At 40.4% G+C, this 20000-nt stretch overlaps 1 protein-coding gene and 1 long non-coding RNA gene across 9 annotated transcripts in view; one reads left to right on the top strand and one right to left on the bottom strand.

Moving 5' to 3' along the window:
* LOC147026366 (uncharacterized) overlaps window positions 1–9462 on the bottom strand; it is a 21438-nt gene extending 11976 nt beyond the window's left edge. Inside the window, exon 1 of the long non-coding RNA XR_015058310.1 lies at window positions 9351–9462. This is a non-coding gene — a long non-coding RNA (uncharacterized LOC147026366). The remainder of the gene's footprint in view (window positions 1–9350) is intronic.
* LOC147026365 (uncharacterized) overlaps window positions 1–20000 on the top strand; it is a 98475-nt gene that overhangs the window by 37008 nt on the left and 41467 nt on the right. For all 8 annotated transcript variants that reach the window (XM_085881736.1, XM_085881735.1, XM_085881729.1 and 5 more), the window contains 3 exons: window positions 7418–7483; window positions 10375–10539; window positions 19275–20000. The exon at window positions 19275–20000 is cut by the window's right edge and continues 153 nt beyond it. In XM_085881736.1, coding sequence (XP_085737862.1) covers window positions 7418–7483; window positions 10375–10539; window positions 19275–20000 — 957 coding nt within the window. The remainder of the gene's footprint in view (window positions 1–7417; window positions 7484–10374; window positions 10540–19274) is intronic.

Below are 20000 nucleotides of genomic sequence, written 5' to 3'. Positions count from 1 at the left end.
CTCCCTACCAGCTTTTCCCAGCATATATTTATTAAATTCTTTCTTAAAGCACCAACTTAGACTAATTAGTATTTGACCTCATTATAAATTCAATTAACAATTCAGTTTCCCACAGGTTCGAGTATAAACTCCTTGTGATGTGCATCCATCTGCTCCGTCCATGTCGCCCTGCCCCTCCCACGCACGCCATAATCTCTGAGGGTCACATGTCCACCTCCTAATAAAAACCGTTCGACATTCCAGCCTGATCGGTGTTAACCGCCCGTCCACCACAATTGGGTTTGGGGATTAACGTAACCACCTGACTTGCGACATTTGGAGTCAGGAGTGTGTGATTCGAACTCTGATCAACATTTCACAGGGGACACAAAATTGTTGATCACGATAATTGGTTTCGGGAGAAAAGAACATTTTGAAATTTAAGGGAAATATTATGGGGTTTTTTGTAAGGGGCTTAAACGCATGTGGGAAATGGCGGACGGGCACAAAATGGCGGTTTAGAGGGAAGCTAGTAAGGATAAAGGAAACAAGCTGGGGGTAGAGCTGGGTGATGACAATAGGGAAGGAACCTTCCCCATTCCTGGGTCGTCATGTCAGAAAACAGGTATGTTGGCTCTCTGGTTCATATCGGAACAAAAAAAAGGAAATCTACAAGTGGATGAAAGAAATTGTGAGACGAATGAAGGAAATAAATGAACGATTGGAAAACAAAATTGATGAACAAAGGAGTAAAGGTGGAAAACTGAGAAAAAAATGGCATAAGGACAGATTGGTGAAATGGAGGGTGAAATTGATGAACAAATGAAGGAACAAGGGAAAGAATCAAAGGGACAAATTCATGGAACAGAGAGTGACATGAAGGGAATGAGTGAACAAATGAGCTAAATTGGGAAGGGCGAGACACAGGAACTGGGGGCACAAATTAATGGAATAGGGGAATGGAATGAACGAATGGAAAGCAAATTGATGAACAAAGGAATGAAATGGAGACAAAATTGGAGACTGAATTTGAGCTAAAACAGGAAGAAATGGCATTGAAAATAGAAGAGGGTAAAACCAAGGCTGTTCGAATGGGAGAAAAGTTGAAAGTAGAAATTGGGTCAACAAAGCAAAGAGTTGAAGTAAATAAGGGCTTGGAGGGCTATCACGCCTCTGTGGACACCATGGTGCAACAGCGAAGACGGAATTAGGATTTTGTAAACACCAGAGCAGTAGTTTAGTGCAAAAGTTGGAAGCGCATGTAACAGAATATGAGTGGGTGTTACTTGATAAAGTCTTGTGGGAGCCACAATTGACTGGGGAAAGGATGGATGGAATGTTACAGGAGTGGCTGAATACTTGTGACAATTCCATAAAGGGAGAGGAGATGGAACCAAAAGTTTCTGTTAGCCTCAGTGGTGATGTTGATGGTTCTGTTGAGACCATGCTTGGGCTGATTGACTCGTACGAAGTTAAATTGGGCTTGCAGCACTTTGTCATTGGGGATGTTACTGAACAGGGTCGAGCAGATTTGGTGGAGCCAATGTTTGAACCATTTGAAGGACATGTAGTGGAGGAGAGTGATGGTGACATTGACGTGCCAAGTACCAGCAAGTGGCTCATTCGGAAACCTTTGAAAGGTAGGCTTCCTGATGTAAGCTCTGGAGAGAGAATTGCCAAATCTGAAAAAGTGCAAGGTAATTTAAGAGGCACAGATGGACCCCAAGAGGAAGGGCAGGAGGCTTGTCAAATGAACCATTGTAAAGGTGATGTTTTTGAAATGAATTCACAGAACCAATCTCGGAGTTCAGATTTTGATGATAGTTGCGAAGGCCAATTACTCACTGTTTATGAATATTGTGGAAGTGATGCCAAGGCAGAAGGCTATGACGAGTTTGGTGCTTCTCGCTGTTGTGATGCAGGTACAGCTGTAGTTGAGGGTGGATCTACAGAAATGTTTTTTGATGATTGTATGGTAGGGAGTGACACATTGGATACTGTAAAGGAAAATGACATTGAAGTTGTGAAGGTGCTGGATGCGGAAAGTGATCTTCCTGGTGCATTGCTTCCTGAACTTGGCACTTACAGAAAGGCAAATCCTGAAGTTTGTTTTGTCGAGTCAGGATTGGAGAAATCCCAAGAAGGATGTGTTGAGGAAGAGAGTTGCAGCAGCTGTAACTTTCCATTAGTTGAGCAAGAGACTCATCTTAAAACGAACCAAAGTGAGTCAAGTGCAGGCTTTATAGAGAAAATGCTCCCACTTGGTGTGAATATTGAGGATTCTGGTGATGAAGATGATGTTCAGAATTTTTCATTGGATGAACTTGCAGTTGCTGATGTACCCCAGGAATCCTCTCCAGATATCAGACCCATAGATTCTTCAGCAAGGGATATTGAGGAGAAACAGTTGGATGAAGTGCATGATGAAGGTGAATTGTGAAATACTGGACTTGTTGGCAATTAGAGCTGTGCTGAACTTTGTGAGTGTCTTTGTCAGTATTCTATCGATCCAGTGGTGGAGAAGGATACTCCAGAAATTGTGCCAAATGAGAGGGAGTTTGAAGTTGAGGAATGTGTCATGGGGAATTAACCATTGGATGATGATTGGTGGATTTGAGGGAAGAACGAGATGAATAAGGAAGATGAGATTTGTAAGGAGTCTCTTTCGGAGTGAACACTCGCCAGGACACCAGAGCATTGCAAACTGAACTGCAGTCTTTCAAAAGTGAAACAGAGAAAGTGATGAAAAGTCTTCAGGAGAGGTGCGTGAGCTCAAAGCTGAGTTGGACAGTGATCGCAGCCGCCTGGGGCATGTGCAGGCTAACGCCCTAGCCCTGCAAGCTGAATTGGATGGGCTGTGCCAGCAGCAAGCCAAACAAGCACAGCAAGGGCTCACGAGAGCTGAGAAGATAGTGTGGGCAAGTGGGAAGATGAAAGAGAAACATAAAGAGTTGCACGAGGCCAAAACACATCTCAACTCACTCCAACTCTCATCGCAGGCGGCCAGGGAGACAAGCCCAGGGTCAGTTTCTGGGAACGACTGAGAGAAATTTGGGTTTGCCAGACCCTGGAGGAGGATGCAGGCTTCTGGGAGTGGATGAGAGAAATCTAGGTCTCCCAGATCCTGGAGGGGGATGCAGGTATTTATGCTGCTGCCTCTCACAAGAAAGCTTATGGACACGGTTCCTGTGGCTGATCTGGTTCTTTGACATCTCCTCATCGAGGGTGTGCTTCAAGTCACCAATTGCACCCAAACATTAGTCAGGGTACTCTACAAGATTTTGGAAAAATAGGCAAATAAAAAAGGTCGTACGGAATCCAGCAAGATTGAAAGTAACGAATCCACAAGGGTGGATTGGAAGGGTGTGAAGAAAATTAGAAGGGGTGGATGACACTCTTAGACCCAAAAACCTGCGATGAATTGCACTTAGAGTAAAGTGTTTTGATGCTCACTGTCCCAAGGGTTCAGTTTTGCTAGAAATTGGGACATGGGTAATTAGGATGTGAGCGGGCGAGAGTGACTCAATGATCGGTAAATTGATGGGTTTGGAAATCGGAACGGTCTTATGATGTTGATGTTTGTTATGTGTAAAAAATTGAATTGTGTTTGGAAAATGAATGTGGATTATAACATCTAAGCAGGCCATGGCAGTGTAGGAACACAGTCACCATTTAGCATTGCAATGTTTGAAAATTGAATGGCAACAGGGGAGGAAATGAGATATTGGATTTTGTGGGTGGGGAAGAAATGTGGGTCTGCAGGAATGGATGAAGCTCTGGAGGAGCGGTGACTGTGGCTCTCCCTGAGGTAATTTGTCCCTGGCAGCTGGTGGTTTCTGGAAATGTGGACCCGTCAGAGAGGAGGGTCTGATTGGGTGACCACCGGTAAGGAAATCCCTGGCGGCCCGTATGAGGCTGAGAGAGACTGGATGGTGAGGAGGACCTCCCTGGTGAGGCATACAGCAAAAGAGCTGTTTGGCTGTCAGGGACCGAAGAGTTGATGGGGGGGGCAAAGAAGTCGTTGTAAGTCGGGCGACTTGTTTTTGGATGGCAGGCACCACAACCGGAAGTGCCCACGCCATTTTTGTTGTACGGTACCTCCCCGCTGCTTAGTTGAGGATCACACATGTGTGTAATAACATTTAAGCCACGGTCTTGCAGGATTGCAATGAATGATTTATCTTGGGTTTATGTGTGAGTGTGTGAGGGAAGGTTCACTTAATCTATGTCACTAACCTATACCGGAGAGACAGGACTCACAGAATTTCGAAATTGGTAGATTTGGATGGTTTCGCACGCAATGTTGGGTATTGTGAAATGCAGTGTATAGAAAGGGGTTGTGCAAACATTAAAAAAAAAAACGTTTTTCGGTAAAGGTTTTGTCTCTTATTGTAGATTTGTGTGTTTTCTGGCATTTTCTACCCACCCCAGGAGTTCGGAGCAAGGAACCAAGAGTTTTGCAAATATTTGAATTGTTGTGTTTAAGGAGTGTAGAATGTTAAGGAGAATAGGTAAGTTAGCTATAGCTCGCTTCCCACAGCCCCTCCTAATTTATTTTATCGGCTAATTAGGTGTGAATTGGTAAGTGGTTGGGCTGGAATGGTAACGCCTGCATTGAACCTTGCAGGAACTAGGGTTCTGGGGGGGTGAGGGGGGGCTGTGTTAAGGTTGTGGAGTAGATGGAGGAATTTAATGGCAAAGTTAGGATTGTATAGAGTTGCTTGGTCAGTTGAGGTGTCGCTCAAAGTAAATTAAGTCGGGAAACTGGGAGCTTAAGTGTTAATTGTCACCACACGAGGGGGGGGGGTGGTGGTGCTGTGTTAATTAGATTGGGAGTAAGACCAATTTCCGACAGTATGTAATTGCCCCCTGTGACCTTCTCCTACGTTTTTGTATTTACAAGCCAGCAATGAAAGAATTGCGTTTTTATACTAACAACAACAACCATAAAAACAAGTCAAACGTGATGAGCAGGCAGAAGCCCTGCCTTCCTGGTATTTGTGTCAACAAGCCATGCCGGGAGGTGGATGATTGATGGGCGTAACGTCAGAGAGTGGGTGGAAGAAGGGTGAAGTTTGAAGAGCAGACAGTAGTGAGAGGAACATGGCTGGGATGAAGGATCTCGCTTTGCTCCCCTCTTGACATGACAAAATGGCGATGTGATTCTCGTATTCATGCTGAGGCAAATTGGCTCACATGGTGGAGCAAGACGCTGCCCATTGACTCTTGGGTGGATCGTGAGAGACCGATCTTGAAGCCTCGTGTAAATCACTAAAGGGAGCGGTGCCTTTCTGCAGTGAACAGCGGCATCAGGAAGCGCGATCGACCAGGAAGCCGCATGGCGGTTCGTGAGTTCTGGTGTTGAATACCACCTCACAAATTACCTCACATACGTTTCCCACCCAGAGAGCGGCTTGGCGCCATTTTTGGGCGTGTCTTCCCACACAGAACGAAGTTCCTCGATCCCAAAGTTCAATAGAGACCATCTCTGGACAAAGCTAAGTGCCAGAATAAAGGGAGGATTTGCTTTTCTTTTGTTTTCCCCTTGTCTGCATCAATGACTGCGTGTTGAGGCGCCTCAACTTTAGGCTTTAATTTACCTCACATATTACTACATTTTGACGTATTACCCTTGTAAATATTGCTTCTATTTTCATTAAATCCCTGTGAAAATTTTAAGTTGCTGGTGTCCGTGTATTTGTCATGGGGTACGAGTATAAACTACTTGAGCTGTGCTTCTATCTGCTCCGCCCGTGCTGCCCTGCCCCTCCTGCATGCGCCATAATCTCTGAGGATCACCTGTCCACCTCTGAATAAAAACCACTCGGCGATCCGGCCTGGTCGGTGTAAACCGCCTATCCACCACATTTGGGTCGGGGGATTAACATAACCGCCAGACATGTGACTATATATATATATATATATATATATATATATATATATATATATATATATATATATATATATATATATATATATTCTTCTTCTTCTTCTGCTTTTGTCTGGTCCCGTTAGGGGTTGCCACAGCAGATTATCCGTTATGATTCGCATAATGATTTGGCACAGGTTTTACGCCAGATGCGCTTCCTGACGCAACCCTGGTCACCTCTTACGACACAGGGATAGATATATATATATATATATATATATATATCATGAAATATCATCTCAGTGGTTATGCTCAGACTTTGTTTGTTTGTTTGTTTGTTTGTTTGTTTGTTCTTTTCTTTCTTTCTGGTACCTTCATATTTGGTCCAATATTTTCTGTGTGCCATTTTCCATGTCCTCAACATGAATGCATGTTCTTAATGTCTTACAACCACAAGCTTTGCAAGAATATATCTTCTGACTCAGTTTATTCAAGAAATCTGTTGTCTTGCTCTTCGGAGTAACATTTGAAGTTTGAGTCGTTCGTGGAAGTCCTGTTGGATTTCCGTTCTATCAGTGAGAGCAAAAAGCAGTTCATATACTGCCGACTTGAATACCAGAGTAAGTAAAAGGTGGGATAATGTATGTGCATTCTCTCTCAAGATATTACAAGAAGTACAATCTCGCAGCTGGGAGATCTAGTTCACACTCGGGTTAGCAGCCATTCCCCGAAGCCTATGAATAAATGTTTTTCAAACAACAAGCAGGTCGATTCTGCATGATGCTATAATTACAAGAGTTTAGCTGCTTTATAAAAACTCTTTTGCAAACATATAATATGATTGACGAATCAAATGTCAAAATATTAGCACCTTTGACAGCAGCCAACCTTGTTGCGGATGTGAGGAAACATTACACATCCAGTCTTATACTAGATAGGTGTCTTATACTAGATAGGTGCATCTGTAAAAATTTAAAAAAATTAAAACCTGGACAATTCACTAAAAATGGATTATCTGTTACATAAAGTGAATACGAAAGTCGACCAGATCTTATGAACGTTTCATGATGTTTCACTTTCAAATTAGAATGCTTGGATTACTTTGTGGAACTTCGATCCATCCTACTTTTCCATATTAATGAATCCTCCAGGGGAGGGTAATTATTTCCTGGTATTCCATTTGTGTGCTCAAAAAGTGTGCACATTAGGGTTACACCTGTATGAAGTTTTTTTTTATGTTATTACATCATTTCAAAGTGCTGTTTGTGCCTTTATAGCAAACATCTGGTATTTTGTTTTTTTCTTAAACATTATTGAACAGAATGTAATGATGGTAGAGTCATCAGTGAATCTTAATTGTGCCACTGTTGTCATTTTATAATTATCAATGGAAGGTTGCTTATGGAATTGAAGTTTTGATATTTAAATATTTACATTATAAGTACCTGTTCATAGTAAACCTCACTCAAGGTGTCATCACTGATGTGTGCAGCATTTGTTGGTGAACAATTCACATGGAAAGCCATTGTTTGCATACATTTGTGTTTGTATTTTCGTATCTCACTGCAGGTCATATTCATGAACTCACTTTAGCAAGCACTGAAGAGTTGGTGAGACCTAATGAGACGGCAGAAGGTAAGTTTGTTAACCCCTGGCATGCCGACACATCGATCGATAGATCTGCATTACACATCACCCGGTACAATCGTACCAGCTTCTACTTATTGTTTGAACCCACTACGTCATGCAAGCATGCCATTTGATAACATATGACCACGTGCCTCAAATATTTCTGCTCGTTACATGTTGATGGGTTAAATAGTAAGGCCAACCTCGTTTGGAGAGGACCCTATTGTGCAAATTGACTTGACTTCCACTGCAGCATCATGAATCACCATTGTTTGAATGTGAAAATTGTTAAAAACATTGATGGCGTCACGTTTTAAAATCTAATTTAGTGAAATTAATTATTTTAGGGTTTTTAAAATTTATTTCTTTATCTGCTATGATGCACTCATAATTACGTCAGAGTACGTCTTCTTCACTGTATACAGTATTTCTCCCAGGCAGCTAAGCCCTTTGTACTTGATGCTGTTATTTTTTAACGAAAGCAAAACAACTGATGTGAGAAGCTTTTTACTAAACATGTCAGTAGATATGAAATAATTTACTTTGAATTTTGCGATCATTTTAAATCTTTCACTCAAATTCTTTCGACAACAACTTTTAGGATAGCCCTCATAATGTTTTTGTTTTTTAGCATCCAAAGCATCTTAAGCTGCGTTAGGCAAATGCAAGGATAATGTTTGTTCAGATTGAGAGCATGAGTGGAAAGAGTAAATAATGAACTGCAATTTGATTAATTTTGAAGACAGGTTGCATGGTTGCTCAGTCTCAGTATTTGCCTCTTACAATGCTGCTTGTCCTCCATCATGTGTCCTTAAGTTGTAGATATGATAAATATTTATATATTAAAGTGCAATACATATGTCGATCTCTCATTCTTCAGTTGTGCTACTGCCTTTTAAATCCATTCACAGACATCTTGAGATAGTCCAAGATAAAATCACCTCATATTCCCCCATTGATTGGAATTCCTCGGTGTGCCTGTTCAGCCATGTATATGACACCACCTGCAAACTGTATTCCCCCCTCCACTTCTCCCTACACCCCCAAATGACATCTTTAGAACGTTTGTTACATTAAGTACTAAGTTAGAAGATTCTGTCAACTTTCAGAATAAGTGATAAATTTTACCCCTGTATGGAGCAGCCAGCAGAAACAGTTTACCTGAGAAACACATTGAACAGTTCCCAATCCAATGTACCATACTTTATGGTGCAAATTGTTGGTTGTGCTGAAGAAGTTTCTCGGCACGGGGTCATGGTGGGAAGTTTTCCATCCCTCTCCCATCAGTAGTTAGGGCAGGAATTTGCAATTTGTTCATGGTGCTGGCAATGGCTCACCTACTCTTCACAAAGGACACTGTGGGATCTTTAACGTCCGCCAATTAATGCCGGCAGATGGGACACCCAGTTTAACGTCCATCCAAGGGACAGCACACACATTGATGAATCACCTGTGAAATCACCTGCCTATGAAAGGCCGGGCTGACAGTTTATAGCTGGGTCGGGATTCGAACCCAGGCTAGACAGCTTAGAGGTAAGTGTGCATACCCCTCTAGGCCATCCTGCCAGCCTCGTCAAACAGTTATTCATACATTATTTAAAATAAAAAAAAATTCGAACTATGTCAGGTTCGTGAAGGAGCTTATGCACGTATCATATGCATGACAAAGACATTACAAGACATCTGTGTACTTTAATGTGAATTACAATGACATTAGTAGACAAGTGACAAGCGTACATGGTACATAGGACTTGAACCTGGATTCCCACATTTTAAGTTGAAATGGGAACACCAAAAGGCCAATTTAATACAATTAATATTTTTCCTTATACTTTGAACTTTTTAACACAGCATACAAATACGTGTTCCTTACCCAGGTAACCAACGGTGTCGGATCAAATCAAGCTCATTGTTGGGGCAGCTGCCCAGGTGTCTATCCAGAGTCGGTCCGGCATAGTCAGCTTCCTGGTTAATAGTAATCTGTGGATGATGTAATTATTAGGACAAAGGAAGTTGGAGAATTAATGGAAAATAGAATGGAAGTGAAAGAATAGCAAGGATATAAAATATATTATTCATGAGATCTAAAGAGGATTATCAGTCGAAACAAAGTACAGTACAGTATGATGAAATTATACATCTATATACACTTGGCTTGAAAAGGCTTGCAGACCTCAAACAAAACTTCACCTGAGGAGGACTCTCTTTCCTGTGTGTTAAAAAATATTGGGAGGTAGAGTTTACTCGGACTTTTTCGATGTATTGCTTGCCTGTGCTGTGCAGCTGAACAATATATATATATATATATATATATATATATATATATATATATATATATATATATATATATATATATATATATATATATATATATATATATATATATATATATATATATATATATATATATATATATATATATATATATATATATATATATATATATATATATATATATATATATATATATATATATATATATATGTATATATATATATATATATATGTATGTATATATATATATATATATATATATATATATATATATATATATATATATATATATATATATATATATATATATATATATATATATATATATATATATATATATGTATATATTCATATATATATATATATATATATATATATATATATATATATGTATATATATATATATATATATATATATATATATATATATATCTATATATCTCTGTATATACATATATATATATATATATATATATATATATATATATATATATATATATATATATATATATATATATATATATATATGTATATACATACATACATACAGTACATACAGTAATTGTGTCTTGAGAGGGACCCCAACTTGTACTATACTTTTTGCTCTTTCTTTGGCTCCCTAGATTCACCAGGGTTACTCGATAGGTTGAAAGAATCTGGGACAGATCTCGTAAGCAGCGCCATTTTAGCCCTTGGTGATTTGTTCACTTTGGAAGATGATGAAGGAGGTGTTGAAGACGAGCACGGAAAATCAACGGACGAACTGCCTTCCGTGTCCAAGGATTTTGGTAATTCGTGGCTTCTTTGAACCAGCATCGTGTTTGGATTGGCAATGAATTAATTGTCTTTCTTTGCAGTAATACACTTTTGTGAAAATAATTAATTATTTTACATTTATCATGTAATTACAACTCTTCAACTGGTGTCCTATGAGGCAGTAGAGGATTATTTGTTTTTCTTTGTCATGTAACCTGCATCACATGTTTGATTCACCTTTTTTCTGTTTACACAGTCATTCATTTAATCCCCACATAAGGTTCCTAATGAGAGCCAAGTGGGTTTGTCAAGACAAAATGTATTGGTCATTACAGACATAAAATGTACACTTGCTAAACATATCCTCTCTTCATGAGAGTAATTTGAAATTTGAGATTTGTCTCAGGGTAAACTAAACAATTTGGTTCAGTCATGTGTAAACCACACCTAGCTGCAGGTTCGAATCATTTCTGGGGGCATGACGATGCCGTTGATTCTGTGATCGCTGGAGGGCAGGAATAGATAATTTTTCCCATGGTGTCGGCACATAATGGCACACTCATTCAATGGTACAGCAAAGTCTTTAATATCCTCCAGGAAAGCTAGCATATGTGACATACAACTTTTAATGTCCTTTCTGAAGGACACTGTGTGTTCTCATTGATTCAATACCCTGCTGTAAAGCATCAGGATGGCAGCTTTATCGTCGGGTGGGGATAAACATATACAGTATTACACTAGAATGCATAAAAAGAAAAACAAAACCAATATCACTTCACACCAACAATAAAATAATGATCTTGACTAAAACTTGAACAGGTGAAATGGAACTCGGATTCAGTTAAAATGATATAGATCGTGTTTTATGCATACACTTTATGCATCTCTCATTTATTCACATGTAATTTCATGCAAGTTATTTATACAAAGTAAACGATCAGTTATTTAACATACATAAACAAATGCTGGCAGATATGATAGCTGGCATGATCTTCCTTGAAGAACTTCATACTTGTCCATTTTCAAAACAGAAATAATAATTTGGCATTTAATCTTGGAAAACACCATGCTTACTACAAGCAAAGATACATCGATTATAGATGTAATTACCTTCTTGGAAGAGCATCTGCCAATTTCATTGGAAGCTGTCTGATCTTTTTCAAAAAAAAATTTAAAATTGAGCAGACTGACCTGCTAGGGATGGAAATAGCTTCACTCTCCTCAAATTGCTTTTAACTTACTGCCTGTTTTCCTGCTGAGCCTACATCATTCTGACTGGCTTATCCAAAGCTAAGAACATTCAAGTTAGCCACTATGATACCCACACACTCTCTTTACTTCTACTCCAGAGGAAATTCACCAATATTTATCTCTGTGCTTTATATTGCTGTATAACGTATTTCCTTTGAAAAGGGCTATAGATTTATTGTGCATTCACAAGAGAGGGTAGACTAAAATAGAAAATGAGAGAAGAATGCAAAGGGGCATAGATAAGAAAGAAAAGGGAGTACATTTTGAGGGGCATGGAGATGATGGAAAGGAGGTTGTAAGGATATTTATGTAAGGTAAGGGACATGTAAGGGGGAGGATCATGAATGGGGGGGAGGGGGGTATGCATAATTCTGTCCTTTTTGTACTCACAAATATATTCCCTCAAATAAATGATTGAACGAGATGGTATTCATAGAATTACTTACCCTGCACAGTTAACGGATTTGGAGATATAGAGGATAATGTTTTGTGGTTTGTCCAAGGTGACGCCTGTACCACATGAACCGATGACATCATGATTATCATTAAAATATTCTACAGGAGGAGGCGTTGTTATGCTAAAAATTTTGTCCATCAGACCAACAGTTGCTGAGAATTTTTTTTTTATAATGATCGGATAAGTGTTGTACTTGTCAAATTATGACGTCATAACGAAGGCACCGATGACATCATCATTAACCTATCTTATTCCCCATGGGGAGTAGTTGACAATGAGCCAGGTCTCAATTTTTTCCATGGAGTGGTTTCAGAGATTTAGAGGTGCAAAGTTTTTCCAAGATGGCGCCTGTACCACGTGACCTAGGACGTCAAAATTGTCATCACCATATTCTACAGGAAGAGTCGCTCCTAGTGTGAAAATTTCATGTCAATCGGACCAAGAATCGCAGAGAAATAAAATTCATACTGATCGAATAAAGTGTTGTACTTGTCGAATTATGACGTCATAATTGAAGGTATTGATGACATCATCATTAACAGATCTCTTTCCCCAAGGGGAGTCATGTTTCAATTTTTTCCATGGAGCGGTTTCGGAGATATAGAGGAGTATGAGATTGGGACCATACTCTGTGCAGAGCATTGGTGCTGCTTTAGCAGTCTCCTTGGCTATTGGGAAATATCCTGGACACAGTATACCAGCACAGTCCTGGCCACAGTCGCCACTCCGACATTGTATACCAGCATGATGGCACTCATTTTGCCGACCTCGGAAGGATGACAGGCCGAGTTAACCCCACCTGGTAATAATTCAACAGCTGAGCGGGATTTGAACTCAGGACCCTAGGTTCCAAAGCCCACCACCCTAACCATTAAACAAACACCAGGCATGAGACAAAGTGGAGCAACTTTTTTCGATTTTTCCAAGATGGCTCCTGTACCATATGACCTATGACATCATAATTATCATTAAAAGAATTCTCCAGGAGGAACCGCTCATATTCTGAAAATTTTGTGGCAACATTGGACAAACAGTTACAGAGGAAATCTTTTTTTTCATACTGATCAGATCAAGCGTTGTACTTTTCGAATTATGACATCATAATGAAGGCACCGATGACATCATCATCAACATATCTTATTCCCCATTCAGAGTACTTGACAATGAGCCATGCTTCAATTTTTTTTCCATTCAGCGGTTTGTGAGATATGGAGGTGTAACTTTTTTCAAGATGGCGTCCGTACCGTGACCTATGACATCATAATTATGAATAAAAAAATTCTCCAAGCGGAGACACTCCGATGGTAAAATTTCCTGTCAATTGGACCAACGATTGCCGAAAAAATGAATTATTAAAATGCAGATGCACGCACGTATGCCACACTTATGCACGTACGCAACCGAATGCCTAACCCTGCTTTTCGCTTCACGAACGCAGGGTAATTACAGATCTGTTACTGGTGAGGTTGTGTGATGGGCACTTTTGTCATGTACTTTTCCTTGGTGCCAACTTGTTAGCACTTTTCCATCATGAATTTTGTTCCATTTACTTGTTCAACCAATGGCAGTCGTGTAGGCATGGTTGTTATCTGGATTCTAGCCAATCATTTTACCCTCCGCTGCTACCCGGCTTTAGTACCTCTCCCTCGAGGGACGAGCAGAGAGGAAGGTTTTAACGAAAGTGTGAGGATGCTTTCCTGCCTGGCGTATTGCTATTTGCCATTATGGAAATGACTCACAGACTTGTTTCACTGGAATTAAACTAAAGTTCACTGGAGTTAAGCAATGTTCGCAGCCATCTCTTCAGCAACACATTTGCTCTCTTCACTCACAGAGTTTCATACCACATGTGTTGTTCACAGTCCTATCTTCAGTGGTCTTCACTCCTTTCAACCGCGGGACTACTATCATTGAACCCCTTTTGGTGAGGAGCTTATTCTCATGGGCACTGTTTATTTATGATACCTGGGTCACCGAATGAATCATATTATTTCACGGACACAACGCTGAATTGGCCCACTGGTGATGAGCCATTTCTCACTTTTTATTGAACTTGTGACTTTATTCACCCGCACTCAATCTTAACAGCTTATGGGACACTGCTCAAACTGGACGAAGTTATCAACCTTTCACGGTGAGAAGAAGTCGATAATCGATTTTCTATGTTTGTGACTCCGATGTGATTACTTGTTGTCATGTCTGTCGAAGCTATGTCCGATGATGGCGTCCACCAAGGTGCATCTGCTGAGGTATCCCCGTCACTGGTAGTGGCCGTTAGTTTAAAACTCCCTCCCTCCTGGCCCAACAATCCTACATTGTGGTTTGCGCAAGTTCAAGCGCAGCTCCTGACCAGGCATGTCACCAACGAGGATACATGTTTCGCCTATGTTGTTGGATCGATCCAGCCAGAAATAGTGCAAGAAGTAAGGGACCTCCTAATTGCTCCTCCAGCCTCGGAACGTTACACCAAACTTTAGGCTGAGCTCATCAGGCGTACTTCAGCTTAAGAGCAAAAGAGACTACACTAACTATTCATTTCTGAAGAGCTTGGTGACAGAAAACCCTCTCAGCTTTTGTGAAGGATGAGACAGCTACTCAGGGACAATCCATTGAAAAATACCACCTTAAAACAGCTGTTTCTCCAGAGACTTTCCACCAACGTCCAACTGATCTTGGCCTCAACTAAAGAGGTTGTCGACATTGAACAACTGGCAGATATCGCCAACAAGATCATGGAAGTCTCTTCTCCTTTATCCTCCACTATGCAAATAGGAGCTGTTTCAAAACCTCAACAGCAACTTACACCTCAACCAGACTGTCATCACCTTCACCACCGAGGTTGAGAACTTGACCAGACAGGTACAAGCTCTCATGACACAACTACAGGTGGAAAAAGAGTGGAGTAGAAGCCGTGGACATAATCCATCTAGAAGTTGATAAAGAGGACAGAATCCCAACTCAGGCGTCCACCAACATGCCGAATAGATGTGTTGGTACCATTGGAAGCATGGAGAAAACGCTCACAAATACATCAGTCCATGTTCATACCAGTCCCACCCTTCAGTGCAGGGAAATTCCAACCCCAGCGACTAGCGGTGAAAAGTCAGCCTGGCAGTGACACACACACACACACATTCTGCATCACCGACGAGGCAACAGGTACAAGGTTTTTCATGGATACTGGTGCTGAAGTGAGAGTTTTACCTTCCTTTCACAAAAGCAAAGGCCAGCCTACATCAATTCAGTTGCAGGCAGTGAATCACTCGCCGATCACAACATATGGGGAGAGATCTTTAATGCTGTATCTTGGACTGCGAAGAGTATTTTGAGGGGTATTTGTGGTTGCTGAGTTGCCTACACCCATTATCGGGGCTGATTTTCTTCGCCAGTTTGGCCTGCTCGTGGATGTCAAACATCACAAGCTCACGAACACTATGACCAGCCTTACTGTGTGAGGAATCATCAATTATACACCCTGCATCAGCCCCATGTTCGTGAAAGTTACATCTCCTTCTCATTATGACACCCTTCTTCATGAATACCAGAGATTGCTCGTCCAGTATATACGGATTGTGATATCAAATGCTCAGCCACTCACCACACAATAACTCATGGACCTCCAGTTTCAGCACGACCACTGCACCTTGCCTCAGATCGTCTGAATATCGCCAAGTAAGAGTTCAGGCAAATACTTGAACTCAGCATCATACAATAATCTGACAGCAATTGGTCTTCGCCCTTGCATATGGTACCAAAGAAGTCACCAGGTGACCAGTGGCCATGTAGTGACTACCGTGCACTCGATGAACACACCATTCCTGATCGTTATCCAATTCCCATTTTGCAGGATTTTCATTTACACGTCAGAGACTCGTCCAAAAACTGCACAGCATCTCAGAGATCCAAATTACATCGACACATCAGGTCTCCTCTTGGCACGTTTTCTATACTGGATGCCAGATTCGACCACGTTCACATTGATCTTGTTGGACCACGACCTCCATCAGATGGTTATCCATACCTGCTCACATGCATTAATCATTTTACTTAGTGGCTGGTTGCAAAACCTATCCCTGACCATACAGCAGCGATGGTAGCACAAGCATTCATCTCACATTGGGTAGTTGTGTTCGGTGCACCCTCAACAATAACCACAGACCGAGGTCGTCAGTTTGAATGAGCACTTTTACAAACTCTGTCTGATCTACTTGGCAGGAGGAGAACCTGAACCACAGTTTATCACCCGTCACCTAATGGGCTCGTGGAACGATTCCATCAAAAGTTGAACACATCTCTGAAAGCCCTTGCAAATATAAGATGGATGGAGAGTCTTCCTATTGTCTTGCTAGGTATCTGAACTACGGTTAAGAAGTCCGACTGAGGTTGCTGTGCTACTGAGTTAGTTTTTGGAACAACTCTCAAGTTGCCAGGACAGTTTGTAGCACCTAGTCAGTTTAATCATGACTTGTATCTGAGCAACTATGTAAATAAACTACAGATGCACAGAAGGAACCTGAAGCCTACACCTACCAGGCTACAGCACAGGCAAACCCAGGCCAATTCAGACATTCAGAGTTGTTCTCATGTTTTTGTGTGACACGATGCTGTCAGGAAACCACTTTGACCCCCTTATGATGGACCATTTGAAGTCATACGCTGCGCTGACAAGTTTCTCATTATTAACTGCAATGGAAAACATGACACCATCAGAATTGACCAGGTTGAAACCTGCTTATGTTGAACATGACCCGACTACAGTATGTGCATTGCCTGAAACTACCCACTTGGGACCTGCATCAGCACCAGCAGTTGTTCCTTAAGACATGGTCTGACTGTCAAGTGTATTGTGCAGATATTTGGAACATGAAACTTTTGGACTGTTCATTTTTACACTGCAGTTTTTACACCTTTCTGATTGATCACTTTCATCCCATGTTGACAAATTCTGGTCACCAGTGATCTCAGATGGGGCTACTTGTCATGTACTTTTCATCGGTGCCAACTTCTTAGTACTTTTCCATGATGAACTTTGTTCCATTTACTTGCCCAACCAATGCCAGTCATGTAGGTGTGGTTTTTATCTGGTTTCTAACCAATCATTTTGCACGACACTACGACTGGGCTCTTGTACCTCCCCTCGATTGAAGAACGGAGAGGAAGGCTTTAACGAGAGTGTGAGGATGCTCTCTTACCTCGTGGCTTGCTATTTCTATTAACCGTCATGGAAATGACTCAGACTTGAGTTTCTCTGGAGTTAAAAATAAAGTTCACTAGAGTTAAACTGTGCTTTGCAGCCCTCTCTTCAGTAATGCATTTGCTCTCTTCACTCATAGAGTTTCATATCACATGTGTTGTTCACGGCCTTATCTTCAGTGGTCTTTGCTTCTTCCAACCACGGGACTATCATCGAACCCCTTTTAGGGAGCAGCTTATTCTCACAGGCACTCATTATTTATGACACCTGAGTCACTGAATGGATCACATTATTTCATGGACACAACACCATTTCTTGCTTCTTATTGAATTTGTGACTGTATTCCCCTCACTCAAACTTATCAACTTATGAAACACCGCTCAGACTGAACGGAAGTCATCAACCTTTTTCAGTGAGTAGAAGTCGATAACTCAATTTTCTATAGTTGAAATAGCTTATGTGTGGTGCTGAAGGCTTCACTTAGATGTTACTTGGTTCTGCTTGTATGTACAGTTTTCATAAATCAATACTATAAATAAAATTTATTTTTTAAACTTTATTTAATTACCTACCCTAGTCAGTACACAAAGTTTTATTTGCTTTACAAACCTCATTAGTACAGTATAACAAAAATAAAATAGTGAGGTAGAAATCTTATTGTTTGACAACTGTTTCCTGAAGAATCTTGAGGCTGATTTATCACCAGCAAAAAAAATGATCAGAGGGAAGATAGGGAGGAAGGAAGAGAAAAGGGTTAAGAGGTTTTAAGAAGATTGGAGTCGGTGGAAGGGATTGAATGGTACGTCAAATATTCTGTAATTTTGTGTTTGAAATTATTTGTAAATAGACACTTCTTCCTCAATGATATACAGTGGTACATTAAATGTAAAACTAATTAAACCAGATCGGGTTCATAGAACACCTTACCTCACACGCTCTTGAGAAAAAGGACAGGGAAAGGATTTTTTTCAACTCTTGCTTTGCGTTTCCAAGCATGATCTGTATTTCTGACAAGCCACCATTTTGTCAGAATCTCAATATTCCCCAAAGCTGGGAGTGCGGGCGACACATTTGATTGGTCAAGATGGTATAAAATGGTGCAATAATTTATCCAAGTACCTGTGCTGCTGAACAAAGTTTTTGGAAGTGCCAACAAGGTGATTTACGTTCTACAGTGTTCAAGTATATAATTCAATATAAATAAAATAAATCTTTTAAAGGCTGCAGAAAAGAAAGTTATTTTTCGGAAGTTTAACAGTTGATGCACCGTCTTGTACACCACCTTATTTAAAACATTAAATTAATTATTTGAGCCTGTTGTTTGTGTCCTTTATGATAACCTTAAGAACAGTAAGTTTTCTGTTTGGAAAAATTTTCAATTTTTTTTCACTGCCAGACAGGCAGGCAGACTAAAACAATTACCTTACTCCTCTATGCACATGCGTTCTGCACAGGATTCTGTACAGTTTATCAAAATCAGGGCCAAAGTACTGCTAAACTGCAAGTTTGTGTTACGATTCGTATTCTAGTGTTGTGTCGAAAATTCATTTGAAATTAAGTAGCTCCTTGATCATAGACTGACATCTGTCGACAGACAAACAAAGTGAACGAATATTGCTTAACCCAGATTTTTCACTTCGTGCACGGGGTAAATATTATATAGAAAGTAGTTGCAGCTCGAGGCATTTTCAACCATGATGGATTTTATCATTGGTGATTTATTTGCCATTTGGCTCTTGAGAAACCTAACGATACACTCACACCTTTGAAGCACCTGCTGACAAACATCTAATCTTTCCCATTAATTAGTTCTAGCCTTCAATACAGTTTTGGCCTTAACTCCTCTCTGTTTGGTTTGTTTCTAGAGACAACCATGGAAGAAGCGGAAAGCCAGCCCTTCGAGGAGATGCCAAAAAAGGAAACGTTGAAAGAATCCAGTGAGGAAGAAGTTAATGACAAAGTAATTACACCTGTGTTTAAAAAGAGGGAAGACATTGAGCAAAAGTCTCATGTTGTTGGAAATGTAGAAAAGGCAGAGGAAGATATTTTGAAGCAAACTGATAAACCGAGACCCAAAGAGCCAGCGGTGAAGAGAGCTTTAAAAGCAGTCCCCAAGGAAGATGTAAAGAAAGCAAAGAAGAAGGAAGAAATTGTGAGAAAAGTTGAGGAGGAGCAGTTTGTTAGGAAACTTGGTGAAACTGTGAAGAAAGCAAGAAAAGAGGAAGGCATGGTAAAACCTGCCAAGGAAACTGTAAGAAGAGTAGAGAAGGAGAAAAATGGCATAAAGACAGAAAAAGTCCTAAAAACGGCTACAAAAGTGGAAAAGACTGAAGTTAAGTTGAAAGTTATTAAACCTGCAGTGAAGGATGTTGTAAAGAAACTTAATAAAGTAAAGGCAGAGAAAGCAGACAAATCAACTGTGATTATGGAAAAGGGGATGAAGCCTACAGTCAAAAATACTACAACAAAAGCTGAACCTCTTCCTAAAGAAGGTGTCAGATTGAAGGTGAAGACAGAGAACAAAACCAACACACCAGGAAAGATATTAAACAAGAAAGTTGAGAAAGATTTTGCATCTGAGCAATATAAGG

This window comes from Eptatretus burgeri, chromosome 5 (assembly GCF_056783735.1).
Source record: "Eptatretus burgeri isolate ZD-2024b chromosome 5, Ebu_testis_v1, whole genome shotgun sequence".
In the NCBI taxonomy this organism is placed as follows: domain Eukaryota; kingdom Metazoa; phylum Chordata; class Myxini; order Myxiniformes; family Myxinidae; genus Eptatretus; species Eptatretus burgeri.
This window is presented reverse-complemented; position numbering and strand designations above follow the sequence as displayed.